Consider the following 14,272-nt stretch of genomic DNA (forward strand, 5'->3'; position numbering starts at 1 on the left):
CCGACCCGCATGCGTCTCCTCGGTCCGTACCCTCGCTGAGCCGTGGCCACGACCCATCTACTTCCTGGGACTTGTCTGCTCTGAAGCGTGTCATATAGCACATGCAGACGCTTGTGTCCAACTTCTTTCACTCAGCATACTTACAAGGTATCCAGGCTATAGTATTTTGGGGGTTGTTTTTTAAAGACAGGGTCTCTCACTGTGTAGCCCAGGCCAGTCCGTCCTGGAGCTTTTTTTTTTTTTTGGTCAGTCATGAGGCTTGAACTCTGGGCCTGGGCGCTGTCCCTCAGGTCTTCAGCTTAAGGGGAGTGCTCTACCGCTTGAGCCACAGCGCCACTTCCGGTTTTCTGGTGGTTTATTGGAGATCAGAGTCTCACAACTTTCCTGCCCGGGCTGGCTTTGAACCGCGATCCTCAGAGCTCAGCTTCCTGAAGTAGCTAGGATGACAGGCCTAAGCCCCTGGTGCCCGGCCTGTCTTGGAACTCCTGATCCTCCTGCCTTGGCTTCTTCTGTGCTGATTACAGGTATGCACCACCACGCCCAACTGATTCATTCCAAACCATATTTACATTGTACAAACAGACCACATTTATATTCTCCTCCATCACATTCTCATGGCTCTCACCTTTTTGGCTGTGGTGAATAGTGCTGCTCTGATCCTTCCTACTTAAGTTCCTTTTAATGTTTTATACGGGTTACATTTAGTGACCTCTTTGAAACTGATTTGTTGGATTGATTCATCTAAGAGATCATCCCCATTTTTGAAGATGAAAAGGCAGCAGCGCAGACCTTCCGGGATACTTGCCTGGAGGCCGATCCCACGACAGACCCAGGCTGGGACCCACCAGGCTGGCTTTGCCGACTGTTATTCTCAGTGTACCACCTGGATGCTGGTGTGAGGGGTCCTTGAGAGCCATTTCAGATCATCTCCAAGGAGGATGGAGCACCATACACAGCTCTCAGACATAAGCCCAGAGGGGGCAGCTCTACCCTCAGGACACAGAAAAGTTGCTCCATGCTGCACCACCCAGCTGGGCCCCTGGAAACCTGGCTTGGCGGGAGCTGAGATGTACGAGAAGCAGACAGGGGTCATCAGCATGCAGCAGCAGACAGGGGTCATCAGCATGCAGCGTGGAATGATTGATGAAGTTTTTCCTGCGTGCAGGTAGGTACCAGGGGCTTGAACTCAGGGCATCTTGGCTCAACTTTCCTCAGAACTGGTGCTTTACCACTTGAGCCATGCCTCTAGCCCTGGAGCTGCATTCTGAAAACAAGTCATGAGTTACTTACCACTGACTTTTTTTTTTTTTGTTTTGTTGCTAGTTCTGGGGCTTGAACTCAAGGCCTGGGTGCTGTCCTTGAGCTCTTTTGCTCAAGGCTAGCACTCTACCACTTGGAGCCACAGATCCACTTCTGGGTTTTGAGCAGTTAATTGGAGAGAGTTTCATGGGGGGGGGGGGGGGCGGGGGCTGGGAAGGTGGCTCAGTGGTAGATTGCTTGCCTTGCATGCATGAGGCCCTGGTTCGATTCCTCAGCACCACATAAGCAGAAAAAGCCAGAAGTGGAGCTGAGGCTCAAGTGGAGCTGAGGCTCAAGTGGAGCTGAGGCTCAAGTGGAGCTGAGGCTCAAGTGGTAGAGTGCTAGTTTACAGCTGAGTAGCTGAGGGACAGTGCCCAGGCCGAGTTCAGGCCCCACGACTGACCAAAAAAAAAGTTTCATGGGTACTTTTCTGTCCAGACTGGGTTTGAACTGCAGTCCTCAGATCTCAGCCTCCTGAGTAGCTAGGATGACAGGCGTGAGCCACAGGCACCTGGCTTGACAGGTTTTTTGTTTTTTGTACTGGTACTGGGGTTTGAACTCAAGACCTGGGCACTTGACCTTAGCTTTTTCACTTAAGGCTGTTGCTTTACCACATAAGCCACAGCTCCATTACCAGAGTTTTGGTGGTAAATTGGAAATCAAAGTCTCAAGACTTTCCTGCCTGGATTTTGAACCTTGATTCTTGGATCTTAGCCTCCTGAATAGCTAGGATTATAGGTATGGGCCTCCATACCCTGCTACACCACCGATAGGTTTTAAGAAGAATGACTGTTGGTGTTTCCTAAGGATCTTTCTGGCTGGTGGTTCAAGTGGAGTACCAGCAGAACAAGCAGGTTCAAACTGTGTTATCCGCCAATTAACAAGGATCCCTCTGCCACTAGAAGGATCTCAGGGCTCTACAGAGAGGCAGGAAGAGAGCTGGAGAAGCTGTCAGGGTTTAGTATGGATGTCTCAGAGACAAAGAGAAGAAACAGCAGGTTGGGGGTTGGAGCATGGGTCTGCAGGGCTTCTCAAGAGAAGTTGAGTCCAGATCCCTGGAACACCTCCCTTAAGGGTGTGCTGAGAAAAGAAAAGCCAGCATCCAGGGAATTGAGGAAGGAAGCGCATTAAAGCACTGGGTGGCCTGAATGTGTAGGTAAGCCAGAAAAGCTGGCTAAAGAGATAATCTCTGCTTAGAGGACTCAAGGGCAAGCCAGGGCAGTTCGGGGAACCAGAAAAAAGCATTGAGAGCAGTTTTTCACTTGGGGGGAGGCCTAATGGTGCCATCCACTGGAGGTGTACTGTGTTTCAGATACACATCAAGGAGCCCTTTTAGGCTGAATGCTGGTCTCTCCTGCCTGCAAGCCTAGCTATTCAAGAAGCTGAGATCCAAAAGATCAAGGATCAAAACCAGCCTGGGCAGAAAATCCTTTCAGATTCCAACTCTTAACTAATCAGAGAAAAAAAAAGGAGGGGGGGGACAGGGCTGCAGGTGTGGCACAAGGTCATCCTTCCCTGTTCCCACCAAAGTTCAGTACTCTTCCTTGAGGGCGACTGGTACTTCCAGATTTCTCCAGGACACTGTCCCCAATCTTCCCCTCTTGGTGAATTGTACCTCTTACAGCTAGGTCAGCCCACTTTCTGCCATCTGCAGACATAATTATCCCTCCGCCGAAGTTAAACCAGCCCCATGGCCAGGCGCAAGGGCTCACACCTGTCATCCTAGCTACTCAGGAGGCCAAGATCTGAGGATCTCACCGTTCCAAGCCAGCCCAGGCAGAAAAGTTCCCAAGAGACTCTTATCTCCAATTAACCTACTCAAAAACCGGAAATGGAGCTGTGGCTCAAATGCTAAGAGCACCAAGCCTTGAACAAAAAAGCTCAGGGACAATGCCCAGAATCAAGGCCCAGAATGCGCACACACACGCACGCACACACGCAAGGTATGCGAAGGAAAATCGGACTCTGGCTCCGTGTGCTAAAGTAAACGGCGTGTGGGTCCCGGCTGGTCCCGACGCGAACGGTGCAGCACGCCCGCACTTGGCCGGGGTTGCGGGTGGACATTCCACCGGGCAGCGCAGCTCCCAATGCCCCTCGAGTGAAGACGAAGCTGCGAGGACCCCGGCGGCCGGCGGCTCCGGGACGGTCCGGCTCGGCCGCAGCCCCGCCCCGCCGCCGGCAGAGGCTGCAGGCGGGGGCGCCGGGCCCGTTGGGGAAGAAGGCTCCGCTGGGTCCCAGGACCCGGACGGTTTGCGCCTCACGCGCCGACGCCGCGGCCCGAGCGTGAGCGCAGGCCCCCGCGAGTCTCCGCAAGGATGCGGACGTGATTCCGGCCGGGGAAGGACCGCGCCCCGCCCCACCGGCTCCAGCGGGGGCTCCGCCCACCACGGGAAAGCCGGCCAATCGGCAGCCGTCCTGGCCCTGGGTCACTTAACCGAGGGTCTCCGTCACCTATGCTGACCGCCGGCTTCCAATGGGCGAGCTGCCCCGCGGCCGCCAATGAGCAGCGCTCTTACGTTCCGTGCCGCGCTCGGTCCGCAACGTTTCCGCAGCGAGCGCTCTACCCTGAACGCCGGTTGGCGCCCGGCCAGCCAATCGTCGGGGCTCCTGGGGCCCGGCAGCCAATGCCCGCCTGCCTTCCCGAACTGGGACGCGGCCGTTGGCGCCGAGCCTTCGCAGCTCGCGGTACGCGCGCATGGATTGGCGCGGACGGCGACCAATGGGCGGCGCGCGCGAGGCGCGGGGCCAATGAGCGCTCCGGGGGCGGGGCGAGCGCCGCGGCGGGCGGCTGCGAGGAGCGGCCGGTGGCGGCGGCGGCGGCGGTGGCCGGTGGCGGCGGGCGGCGGGCGGCGGGCGGCCATGGCGGAGTCGGAGGCCGGCGGCGACGACGCCCGCTGCGTGCGGCTGAGCGCCGAGCGGGCCCAGGCGCTGCTGGCCGACGTGGACACGGTCCTGTTTGACTGCGACGGGGTGCTGTGGCGCGGGGAGACGGCCGTGCCGGGCGCGCCCGAGGCCCTGCGGGCGCTGCGGGCCCGCGGCAAGCGCCTGGGCTTCATCACCAACAACAGCAGCAAGACGCGCGCCGCCTACGCCGACAAGCTGCGGCGCCTGGGCTTCGGCGGCCCGGCGGGGCCCGGCGCCGGCCTCGAGGTCTTCGGCACGGCCTACTGCACCGCGCTCTACCTGCGCCAGCGCCTGTCCGGCGCGCCGGCCCCCAAGGCCTACGTGCTGGGCAGCCCGGCCCTGGCCGCCGAGCTGGAGGCCGTGGGCATCGCCAGCGTGGGCGTGGGTCCCGAGCCGCTGCGGGGCGAGGGTCCCGGCGACTGGCTGGCCGCCCCGCTGGAGCCGGACGTGCGCGCGGTGGTGGTGGGCTTCGACCCGCACTTCAGCTACATGAAGCTCACCAAGGCCGTGCGCTACCTGCAGCAGCCCGGCTGCCTGCTCGTGGGCACCAACATGGACAATCGGCTCCCGCTGGAGAACGGCCACTTCATCGCGGGTCCGTGCGCCCCGGGGCGGGGAGGCGGCCGGGCGGGCCTCGGCCCCTGCCTGCCTGCCTGCCTGCCCCCTGACCCAGACGTCCCCTTCCTTCCGTCCCGCAGGTACCGGCTGCCTGGTTCGAGCTGTGGAGATGGCTGCCCAGCGCCAGGCCGACATCATCGGGAAGCCCAGCCGGTTTATCTTCGACTGCGTGTCCCAGGAATACGGCATCGTCCCGGAGCGCACCATCATGGTGGGGGACCGCCTGGACACAGACATCCTGCTGGGCGCCACCTGTGGCCTGAAGACCATCCTGACCCTCACGGGAGTCTCCACTCTTGGGGATGTGAAGAGCAATCAGGAAAGTGACTGTATGTCCAAGAAGAAAATGGTCCCCGACTTCTATGTTGACAGCATAGCTGACCTCTTGCCCGCCCTTCAAGGTTAAAGATCTAGTGTCTTTAACCTCGGGAATAAAAAAAAAAAAGAAAAAGAAAATTGAAAAATCAGTTACCCAGATTAATAGGTGGGACTTAGGCATGGTTGGAGTGGCCACAGACTGCAATTGAAGTTAAGCAGAGGGTGGTAGTTGTTAATGTTGTAAGTAAACGCTTGGGGGGAGGTGTTGTTTACAGATGCTTATATTTTAAGATGCACTTTTAAGCTTGGAGGGCATTGTCAGGTGGGTCTTGGGCTTTGTATCTGTCAGTGAGGGCAGACATAGTATCTGCCCAGGATTCAGGTAGCCCTCAAGCCTTGCTTGTGAGATCGAGTTGGGTCTAGGGGTGTACGTCACATGTTTTACTGGAAAACTTAATTCAGGGATCATCACTGAAGGGCAGAGAGGAAGAAGGGCTGGCTTGTGGCTTCCAGTGTGCCCACGCAGCCCAGCAGCCCGATGCAACATCCAGCCTCACCTCTGGAGTGGAGGAGGGGCTGCTCCCTGATGGTGCCGCCCTGTTCTCGGGGTGAGAGGTGCTGCCTTGCCACTGCCTGCTTGCTTCCTTGAAAACCACTTTGATGTCACAATTGAGTATCTGTTCCGTTTCAGATGTCCAGGGCTGCAGCTCTTCACACTCAGCTGCCCAGTTCTGTTAACTGCCCAGCCAAACCTCAGCTGTCTGAAGTGTGCATTTAAACCCAGGTGACTCAGACTGAGTATATGGTAGGCCCAGTGGCCGAATGGGTGTGGGTGCCGTCACTGAACTCTGGGCTGCTGTGAAGGTAGCTCAGAGCAGCATTGGTACCAAAAAACATTATTTTTTAACTTGTGAACACATTTGTGAGTGGTGGCATTGAATTGTAAGTGTGTAGATTAATGGTTGTACTCTGTCTCATAGGGGTAAATCCCACTGAAGAATTTCCATGTCCCACAGCTCACCTGAAGGCTAGCAGTGTGCTGGCCAAGGATTTCCTGTGGCTCCCGCCCCCACCCCCGCCCCAGGGGTAAGAAGGGGAGAGGTGCCCCAACCTCAGTGCAGGAAGTCCTTTACAAAATACTCACTCTTCCTGTCTTCCCTTGTCCTGGGGTGAGCCTGGGTCAGGGTGGGGTTTGATCAGTGGCCGGTGAAGCCACCTGCTTTGGCTTCAGACTCCCTTGTTGATAGCCGAATGGTAAGATGGGCAGGGCCCAGCGGCCAACAGGCTCTCAGCAGGGCCTGGCCTCCTCTCCTGCACCTGTTCCCTGTGTCTGCTGACCTGGCAGAGTGGGGCGTCTGCAGCACTCACTGGGCAGAGCCTGGAACATGGCTCCCGGCCGACTCCTTCCCAGTGCTTCACCCTGAATCCCAGTGGCCACAACACTTCCCATTCACCAAGTTCTCACAGCAATAAAGTGTCCCGTACCTGCAACCACGCACCCCACGGCCAGGGGCCGTGTGGCCGGGCAGTGGAGGGTGGCAATGCAGATGATGGCTAACGGTGTGTCTGGATACTGAGCAGGCCCATGAGGGCCTCATCCCCCACAGCAGCTGCCACAGCCTTGATCTGCTGGGGAGGGGCCCGGAAGTCTCTTATGTGCCCCACCTCCCACCCACTTCACTGTGTGTACCCAAATGCACATTAAACTCTAAAACTCCAACTGAGCTGTCTTCTCGTCTTCATAGCAGGGACTTCTGCCTAGGGGTGGGTGGCGACAGGGTAAGAATAAGTAGCAGAGCACTGGAGGCTCACACCTGTAATCCTAGCTATTCAGAAGGCTGAGATCTGAGCATCAGAGTCTTAAGTCAGCAACAGCTCCATGAGTCTTGTCTCTACTTGGGCTGTGCTTAAGTGATAGAGCACCAGCCCTGAGCAAAAAAGCTCAGGGAGGAGCTGGGAAGGTGGCTTAATGGTAGAGTGCTTGCCTTGAATGCATAAGGCCATGGGTTTGATTCCTGAGCATGACATAAACAGAAAAGACCAGAAATGGCTCAAGTGGTAGAGTGCTAGCCTTGAGCTTAAGAGCTCAGGGACAGTGTCCAGGCCCAGAATTCAAGATCCACAACTGACAAAAAAAAATGCTCAGGGACAGTGCACAGGCCCTGGGTTAAAACCCAAGGCCCAGCACAGAAAGGAAGGCCAAGGTGGGATTCCAATTCCAGAGCTGGAACACTTGGCTGCTGCAGCCCAGTCCACTTCAGAGAAGCATCAGGAAAAGCAGAGCCCCCAGACAGGGCCTCGGGTGGTGGCGGGTGGTGGGCACACCCACACAAGGCAATGTGAGGAGAGCAGAAATGGTGCTGGGGGCGAGGGGGGGCAGGGAAGCTGACTTCACTGTCCTGGCGTGCTGGAGGCCGGCTTCACTGTGGGCCGGCCTGGGCCCCTCCTGGGCACGGGTCTATGGGATGCTCACAGCCCTCTGGTGGTGCTGGCTGGGAAGGATGGGCATAGCCCTGCACCCTTAGTGTATTGAACACTCATTTATTGAGGTAACAGGCACCAGAAACACACTAGGAAGCATTAAACCTGCCCAAACCAGATAAAATCACCGGCTGGGCCTGGGCACTCCCTAGCCGGCCAGTTGGGCTGGCTTCCTGCGAAGGCCTCACTTTCATGTCCTCCCAAGACCCCATGCTCTTCTGTCCGCACAAGCCAGGCGTCCAGGGCTGGGCCAGCCGGTGGGGGAGAGGGCCATCCTGGCACTATCGGGGATATCAGATACTGGCGGGCGGGGAGGAGGCGGTGGGGTCTGGGAGGGCACAGTCGTTGGGCTCATCAAAGGCTTCCTGAGACTTCCCTGGCCGAGGGCTGGAAGGGGGCAGGGGACAATTGGTGCTTTGTCAGTAGGGGCTGCAGTATGGAGGAGGGCAGCCACAGCGGGAGCCCAGGGCCTAGGCCTGCCCAGGTAAGCGCCTTCTCCCCTGGGACAAGGACCTGAGCTGTCCTGAGCAGGGGACAGGAAGGCTATCCCCCTTCCCCCCTCCCCCCCCCCGCAGCCCCTCCTTCCCTGAACAAGCCTGCTCTGATGCCCCCAGCTGAAGACCAAATCCTGCCTCGGGGTCTGGAGAGGCGCGGGGCTGCTGCTGCTGCTGGCGCTGGCTGCGGCGGGGGCCGTGACCGGAGCGCTGCTCGGCTCTGCTCACAGCCCACCCAAGGTGAGCCCCTCCAGCAGGGCGTGAGCAGAGGGGTGCGCCAGGCAGCTCGCCCGCCTCAGCCCTTCAGTGGAGCCAGGGCCAGAACACTGGCCCGGAACGGGGAAAGAGTACAGGGAGAGGCTACGCGGAAAACAGAAATGGCCCGGGCCAGGGCATGGCGTGCTTGGGACCCCTGCACGGCTGAAGTCTAACCTTCCTCCCCCAGCCGCTGCCGCAGATGCTCCGGCTCCCGCTCCCGGGGCTCCCGGGGCCCCAGTCCAACCAAACCACCCTAGTGGACATGGCCAGGAACATGGCAACCATCCTAGTGACTCCGCCTCAGAGCAACCGCAGCTGGGCTGTGCTGTTCGACGGGCAGAGCGTGAGTGGGCCGGGAGGCTGCCAGCCTGCCTGGGGTTGGGATGCCCCCGCCTCACCCACCTGCCTCCCCAGGGCTGCGTCTGTTACCGCCCTGCGGAGCACAAGGCCTGCTTCCTCCGCCCGATGGAGGCCCGAGACCGGGAGACCCTGCGCCTGCTGGTGGACACTTCTAGGGTGAGCAAGCCCAGCTGGCCGGGCCTGCAGGCCAGGGGCCAGACAAAAGGTCCTGTGTGCAGCCCCGCTGGCCAGCCAGGGCTCCAGTTTCAGAGGAACAGAAAGCTCTATCTTCCCTCTGCTGAGGCTGCTGGCAGGAGCAGATGCTGCGGCGGTGGGGGCGGGAGGTGACGTCCCACCCAGCCAAGGGCAGGGCACTGCCTGCACACGGGGCCCACTGAGTCTTTCTACAGGCCCAAGGACCCCGCACGCCCGGCCGGGACCCCCAGCACACACAGGAGCTGCTGGCAGTGCTTGGGGACCGTGCCGTGGAGCCTGCCCAGGTGGGGGCCCCCGTGCGGCACCTCTGTGCAGAGACCCCCATCTACTGGGCCCGTCGAGCAGAGGGTGAGTCGGGGCAGGCGTGTGGAGGGGACTGGGCTCTCACAGGACGGGCTAAGCAAGGAGAGCCCTTTAGGAACTGATGAGCCCCTTTTCCCTCCCCAGGGCCCCAGAGGCAGCGACTGATCTATCTCTGCATCGACATCTGCTTCCCGAGCAACATCTGCGTGTCCGTCTGCTTTTATTACCTCCCGGACTAAAACCCTGCCTGGCCCAGGCCGGCCCTGTCCCCGGCCAGCGCCGCGGACGCCGGCTGCTGTCAGAGACTAATAAACCCTGATCTCGCCATGGTGGTGCTCCCTGCAGCCTCAGGACTGAACGGGGTGGGGCGGGGGCGGGGCTCGGGAGGGAAACGGGGCTCAGCCTCGGGTTGGGCTCCAGTCTCTTCGGCGGTGCGGCCCTTGCCCACCCAGGCAATGCAGCCTGGCGCAGTGGGCATCCTGAAGAGCAACTGGGCACAGAGAGCAGGCTGGCCTGGCAGATCTGGGCTGGCCAAGAGGGAGAGCTGACCTGACGCGCACAGGCTCTCCTCGGCCAGGGTGCTGTGGAGGCGAATCCCACCGGAGCCACTGCCTGGTGGTGGTCCGCAGTCCAGAGAACTCAGGCTAGCCCAGCACACTGTCATTGAAGGCCAGGCAGACAACAGCTTTCTGGTGCCCACCATACTCTCTCTTGATCTCTCCAGTCTCCACACACCAGAGCCGGGCCAGGTTGTCAGACGAGGCTACAGAGGGGAATGGAGCGGCAACTCAGGGCCAAGGCCTAGGGCAGAGGGAGGAAGGCAGCACAACTGGCCCCTCCAGAGGGCCCTCCTGGAGGGGGGAGGGAGAGAGGGAAGGGGAGGACAGGACCCCCTGGAGGGGCAGGGGAGGCTCTCTGGCGGAGAACGGGGAGGAAGGGCCCCCCTGGTGGGGCGGGGCGGGGGGGGGGGGGCGAGGCTCACCCGTGACGATGTACTGCGAGTCCCCGGAAAAAGCGCAGCCCCACATCCAGCCTCGAGACGACTCTGCAGGGTTGCTGCTCTTGATGCTGAGCTCCGTCATCAGAGAGAAGTTGGACGTCCTCCAGATCTTGCATGTCTGGTCAGCTGAGCAGGTGGCGAGGAGCCTGGGGGGAGGGGTGCGTGGGGATGCAGCTGCTCCTGCATTACCCGACCCCCCCCCCACCAAACTGCCAGCCCCAGGCAGGCCAGATCCCACCAGCCACCAGGCCAACACGCACGTGGAGTCAGGGCTGAAGCGGCACTGAAGGGCGTAACGCGTATGGGCTGGAATCTTGGTTTTGGGGATGAGCTGGGTCACCTCGTCACCAATGCCCCCCGTGAGATTCCACACATAACAGTTGCCCTACAGACAGTGGGGGGCAGTCATTCTACACCCAGAGCACCAGAATGCATTGAAACCTAGGCCTGGATCTGGGGACACCCCGCAGTGGTGGCTAAATGTGCAAAGGGACCAGAGGTATGACAGGCAGGTGGGTCCTGCACCTCCTGCCTACAGGAGGCCCCGGGGAGGCCTGGCCCCACTCAACGGCATGCCCAGCCAGCCAAGAGCACAAGTCAACACCGGCCTGTCTCTCTCTCTCTCTCTCTCTCACACACACACACACACACACACACACACACACACTCACACACACTCACTCACTCACTCTCTCCCACAGGCTAAGGGTGCTACTTGCCCAGCAGGGAAGCGCCTTGGCCAGCAGGCGGTACCCAGGGAGAAGTCTGGGATGTGGAAAAAGCAACATGCTGGGATTTAAGTGACGTAAAGGGAGAAAATGAGGCCCAAACCAGAGTATTCTCTGGGCCGTTGGAAGGAGCCCAGCATCTCGTGGTCTCCTTAAGGGAATGTCGAAGTCCGGCCAGCAAGGCTGCAGGACGCTTCAATGGCCGAGGAAGAAATAGGTGACTTAGGTCCGGAGGCCCAGAGAGGAGGAAGGGAGCCCACCAGCACCAGGAGGTGAGCAGGGGAGGGGAGTGGCCGGCCTGCGGGGCGGGTGGTGGCAGGGGACAGGGCAAGCAGCAAGGGGGCCAGCGGGAGCGGCACACGGAGGCTCCTGGCGTGAGGCGCAGGATGGATGTTGGGGCTGGGGGGGCAGCACGGGGCCCACGGGACACCCAGGGATGCACCCGACCCAGGAGCTGCCTCTCCTCCGGCCCGTCCACTGGGCTCACCATGCTGTTCACGGCTGCCATGTAGCTGGCGTCGGGGTCGATGTGGGCGGATGTGATGGAGAACTCGGGCTCGGGGATGAGCTGCTCGTTGTGGTCGGTCTTCAGGTCCCAGATGTGGATAGCGCCACTCTGGTCACCCACAATGAGCTCCGCCTGGGGTGTGTGGGGCGGGCGAGGCATGAGCACGCTGCTGGTCCCCCTACGCCCCCTGGGGTGCCCGGCCCCAGGAATGCCCCTCACCTGGTTGGGGTGCAGGCACACACAGTTAATGGGCGCGTTCACCTGAAAGATGCGCTGACACTGCAGGTTCCGGGACCTGTGGTGGCGGTCAAGAGTCACACACTGTCTCGGGCTGGATGCCCTGCCCTGGCCAACTTCTCCAGCTGCTGGGAGCTGACTCGTGGGGAATTCTGGCCTTTCCTCCCTGGGAAATGGAAGGCCAGCGCCTAGCCTCAAGGTAGGGAGAGCTCCATCAGGCTTTTCTCCTTCCTTCGCTAGAGCGCCAACACAAAGCACCCTGGCTCAGCCCACAGCCAACCCTAGGCGGGGCCCTCCTGCCCAGCTCCGGGACGCACACCTGAGATCCCAGATGCGGGCGGTGCAGTCCTCCCCGCCTGTGTACATCCAGCGGCCGTCCTCGTGGAAGCCCACCGACGCGATGTTCTTATTCACCCCGTCGTAGCTGATGATGGGGTTGGGGTTATTGGAGTTGAGGTCATACATGCGGATGTGCTGGTAACCTGGGGACAGGGGCGGAACTGAGGCAGGGCTGGGTGGACCTGTCAGAGGCCGGGAGGCGGTGGGCAGAAGTCAAGGATCACCTGTACCTGCAGCAGCAATCATGCTGCGGTCGGGCGTGATCTCCAATGCGTTCACCTGCTGGGTGGGTTAAGGAAGGTGGCAGGGAAGAGAGCCCGGACGCCCCTGCTGCTGTCCCGCGGGGGCCACCTTCCCGCCCCCGGGCGGGGTGGAGGATACGGAGTCCTGGTGCTGCACGGTGCGCGTGCAGATCCCGCTGTGGGCCTGCCAGAAGCGCACGGTGTGGTCGTAGCCGGCCGTGGCCAGGATGACCGGGTCGCTGCCCACCGTGCCTGGGGAGGTGTTCATGGCGGCCGAGGCCTGCCCGGCGACGGTCAAAACTCAGAGCATCTGGGGAGGAGACGGGCGCGGGGGGACAAGCGGGGAGCGCGGGCCAGTGCGGCTCGGACGGCCTCCCCAGGGCCCCACGCCGCGTGCGCCTTCGCCGCCGGCCTCAGCCCGCAGCCGCCCGCACCGGCGAGGCACGCCGGTGGCTGTCTGCCGCAGGAGCGAGCTGCGCATGCGCGGCCGGGCACGGCGAGCGGGCCGCAGGAGCCGGGCGCCGCGACTGCGCATGTGTGGCTGCACGGCGGCAGGCCCCAAAGGGCCGGGGCGCTGTTGGCCCGGACCTCCCCGCCCCCCCGCCGCCCCGAACTCTGTCGTTGCTCCGTCCAGCTCCCTGGCCCCGTCCTTCTGGAATGCTCCCCCGGCCGGGTCCTCCCAGCCACCCAGCAGCCGCTTCCCAGCCTCCGTCCCGCGGCTTCCGTACCTTAACACGCGCAGCGCTCGGCCGCGGCCCAGGGCGGCTTGGAGAGCCGGAGCGAGTCGATTGAGGCCGGGGCCGAAGCTAGAGTTATCGATGGGCCCTTAGGACGAGTCCACGCGGCGCGGGAGGGGGGAGCTGGGACGAAACCAACGTCCTGCGGCGGGGGGGGGGGGCTCCGGGGCCGCGGCCTCGTCCCCCGCCACTCACCGCACCCCGCGGCCCTCGGGCGCTGCTGCCCGGCTTCCAGGCCCCTGCACCTGCATCCGTCACCAGGCCCGGGATTGCCAGGCAGATTCCAAGCTGTGAATTTTGGATAAGCAACGAAGTTACTTTATGTTTAGGGTAAGCATGTCATAAACGTTGCATGGCACGGACTTAGACCAGAGGGTGTCACCCACAAGCCAGTACTGTCAGCTCTAGGGAGGCTGGGGCGGGAGAATCATGAGTTCAAGGCCAGCCTGGGCTACGTGGCAAAACCCTGTCCCCAAAAAAAAAATGTTATATCTCGTGTAAATAAAAAATAAAAAAAACCCAAAAACTTAGCCCGGCGCCGGTGGCTCACGCCTGTCATCCTAGCTACTCAGGAGACTGAGATCTGAGGATCGTGGTTCAAAGCCAGGCCAGGGCAGGAACGACTGTGAGACTCATCTCCAATAAACCACTCAGAAAACTGGAAATGGCGCTGTGGCTCAAGTGGTAGAGCGCTATCCTTGAGCTGAAAGGCTGAGGGACAGCACCCAGGACCAGAGTTCACATGAAGCTAAAGTCCTGTAGTTCTTTTGGCTAGATGTAGCAAAATGAATCTGGGCCCTTTTAGGCCTGTCCAGCCCTAGGGGACCCTCACCTCACACCCCCTTTTCTGTCTCAGCCCTATAAACCACACAGGTGCAGAAGGCCTGGCCTTCCACACAGATTCTCCTCAATTTCTTTCTTCCTTTTTCATTTTATTCTTTAAATTTTATTTAGTGTTAGTCTTGGGGCACTAAATAAATAACTCGTAGTCTGGGCACTGTCCCTGAGCTTTTTTTGCTCAAGACTAGCTCTCTACCACTTGAGCCTCAGCTCTACTTCTGGCTCTTTGGTGGTTAGTTGGAGATCCAAGTCTCGGACTTCCTTGCTCGGGCTGGCTTTGAACCCCAATCCTTAGATTTCAGCCTCCTGTGTAGCTAGTATTACAGGTCATGAGCCACAGGTGTCCGGCTCTCCCTTAGTTCCTTGCTATGCACTTAGGGATAGGACTGAGTTGGTCCTTGGTAGACGATG

At 60.3% G+C, this 14,272-nt stretch overlaps 3 protein-coding genes across 3 annotated transcripts; 2 read left to right on the forward strand and 1 right to left on the reverse strand.

Moving 5' to 3' along the window:
* Positions 1-4,073: 4,073 nt before the first annotated feature.
* LOC122123814 (phosphoglycolate phosphatase) lies at positions 4,074-6,859 on the forward strand. The gene is made up of 2 exons (XM_042698315.1): positions 4,074-4,798; positions 4,902-6,859. The coding sequence occupies exons 1-2, from the start codon at positions 4,159-4,161 to the stop codon at positions 5,225-5,227; spliced, it is 966 nt and encodes a 321-aa protein (XP_042554249.1). The 5' UTR covers positions 4,074-4,158; the 3' UTR covers positions 5,228-6,859.
* Positions 6,860-8,225: 1,366 nt separating this feature from the next.
* On the forward strand, positions 8,226-9,469 carry Bricd5 (BRICHOS domain containing 5; the record flags this gene model as incomplete). Its single annotated transcript, XM_042698148.1, has 5 exons — positions 8,226-8,354; positions 8,560-8,715; positions 8,787-8,888; positions 9,122-9,275; positions 9,375-9,469. Coding segments are annotated over 5 exons (636 nt in total), but the record flags the coding sequence as incomplete, so codon positions are not given.
* On the reverse strand, positions 9,264-13,094 carry Mlst8 (MTOR associated protein, LST8 homolog). Its single transcript, XM_042698414.1, has 9 exons — positions 13,013-13,094; positions 12,424-12,594; positions 12,273-12,324; positions 12,023-12,185; positions 11,686-11,761; positions 11,446-11,598; positions 10,491-10,615; positions 10,213-10,376; positions 9,264-9,993 (listed from the first exon to the last, which is right to left on the reverse strand). Exons 2-9 carry the CDS (start codon positions 12,550-12,552, stop codon positions 9,875-9,877), a joined length of 981 nt encoding a protein of 326 aa, XP_042554348.1. The 5' UTR covers positions 12,553-12,594; positions 13,013-13,094; the 3' UTR covers positions 9,264-9,874.
* Positions 13,095-14,272: the final 1,178 nt, after the last annotated feature.

The sequence above is a fragment of the Dipodomys spectabilis genome, unplaced genomic scaffold (genome assembly GCF_019054845.1).
Source record: "Dipodomys spectabilis isolate Male_0828 unplaced genomic scaffold, ASM1905484v1 ptg000231l, whole genome shotgun sequence".
Taxonomy (NCBI): domain Eukaryota; kingdom Metazoa; phylum Chordata; class Mammalia; order Rodentia; family Heteromyidae; genus Dipodomys; species Dipodomys spectabilis.

Coding starts and splice junctions, on each gene's coding strand:
- Mlst8 (XM_042698414.1), bottom strand. CDS start 12,552: ATGAACACCTCCCCAGGCACGGTGGGCAGCGACCCGGTCATCCTGGCC. Junction 12,186..12,272: donor CAGCATGATTGCTGCTGCAG/GTACAGGTGATC, acceptor CCCTGTCCCCAG/GTTACCAGCACATCCGCATG. Junction 9,994..10,212: donor CTCGCAGTACATCGTCACGG/GTGAGCCTCGCC, acceptor TCCCCTCTGTAG/CCTCGTCTGACAACCTGGCC.
- LOC122123814 (XM_042698315.1), top strand. CDS start 4,159: ATGGCGGAGTCGGAGGCCGGCGGCGACGACGCCCGCTGCGTGCGGCTG. Junction 4,799..4,901: donor GAACGGCCACTTCATCGCGG/GTCCGTGCGCCC, acceptor TCCGTCCCGCAG/GTACCGGCTGCCTGGTTCGA.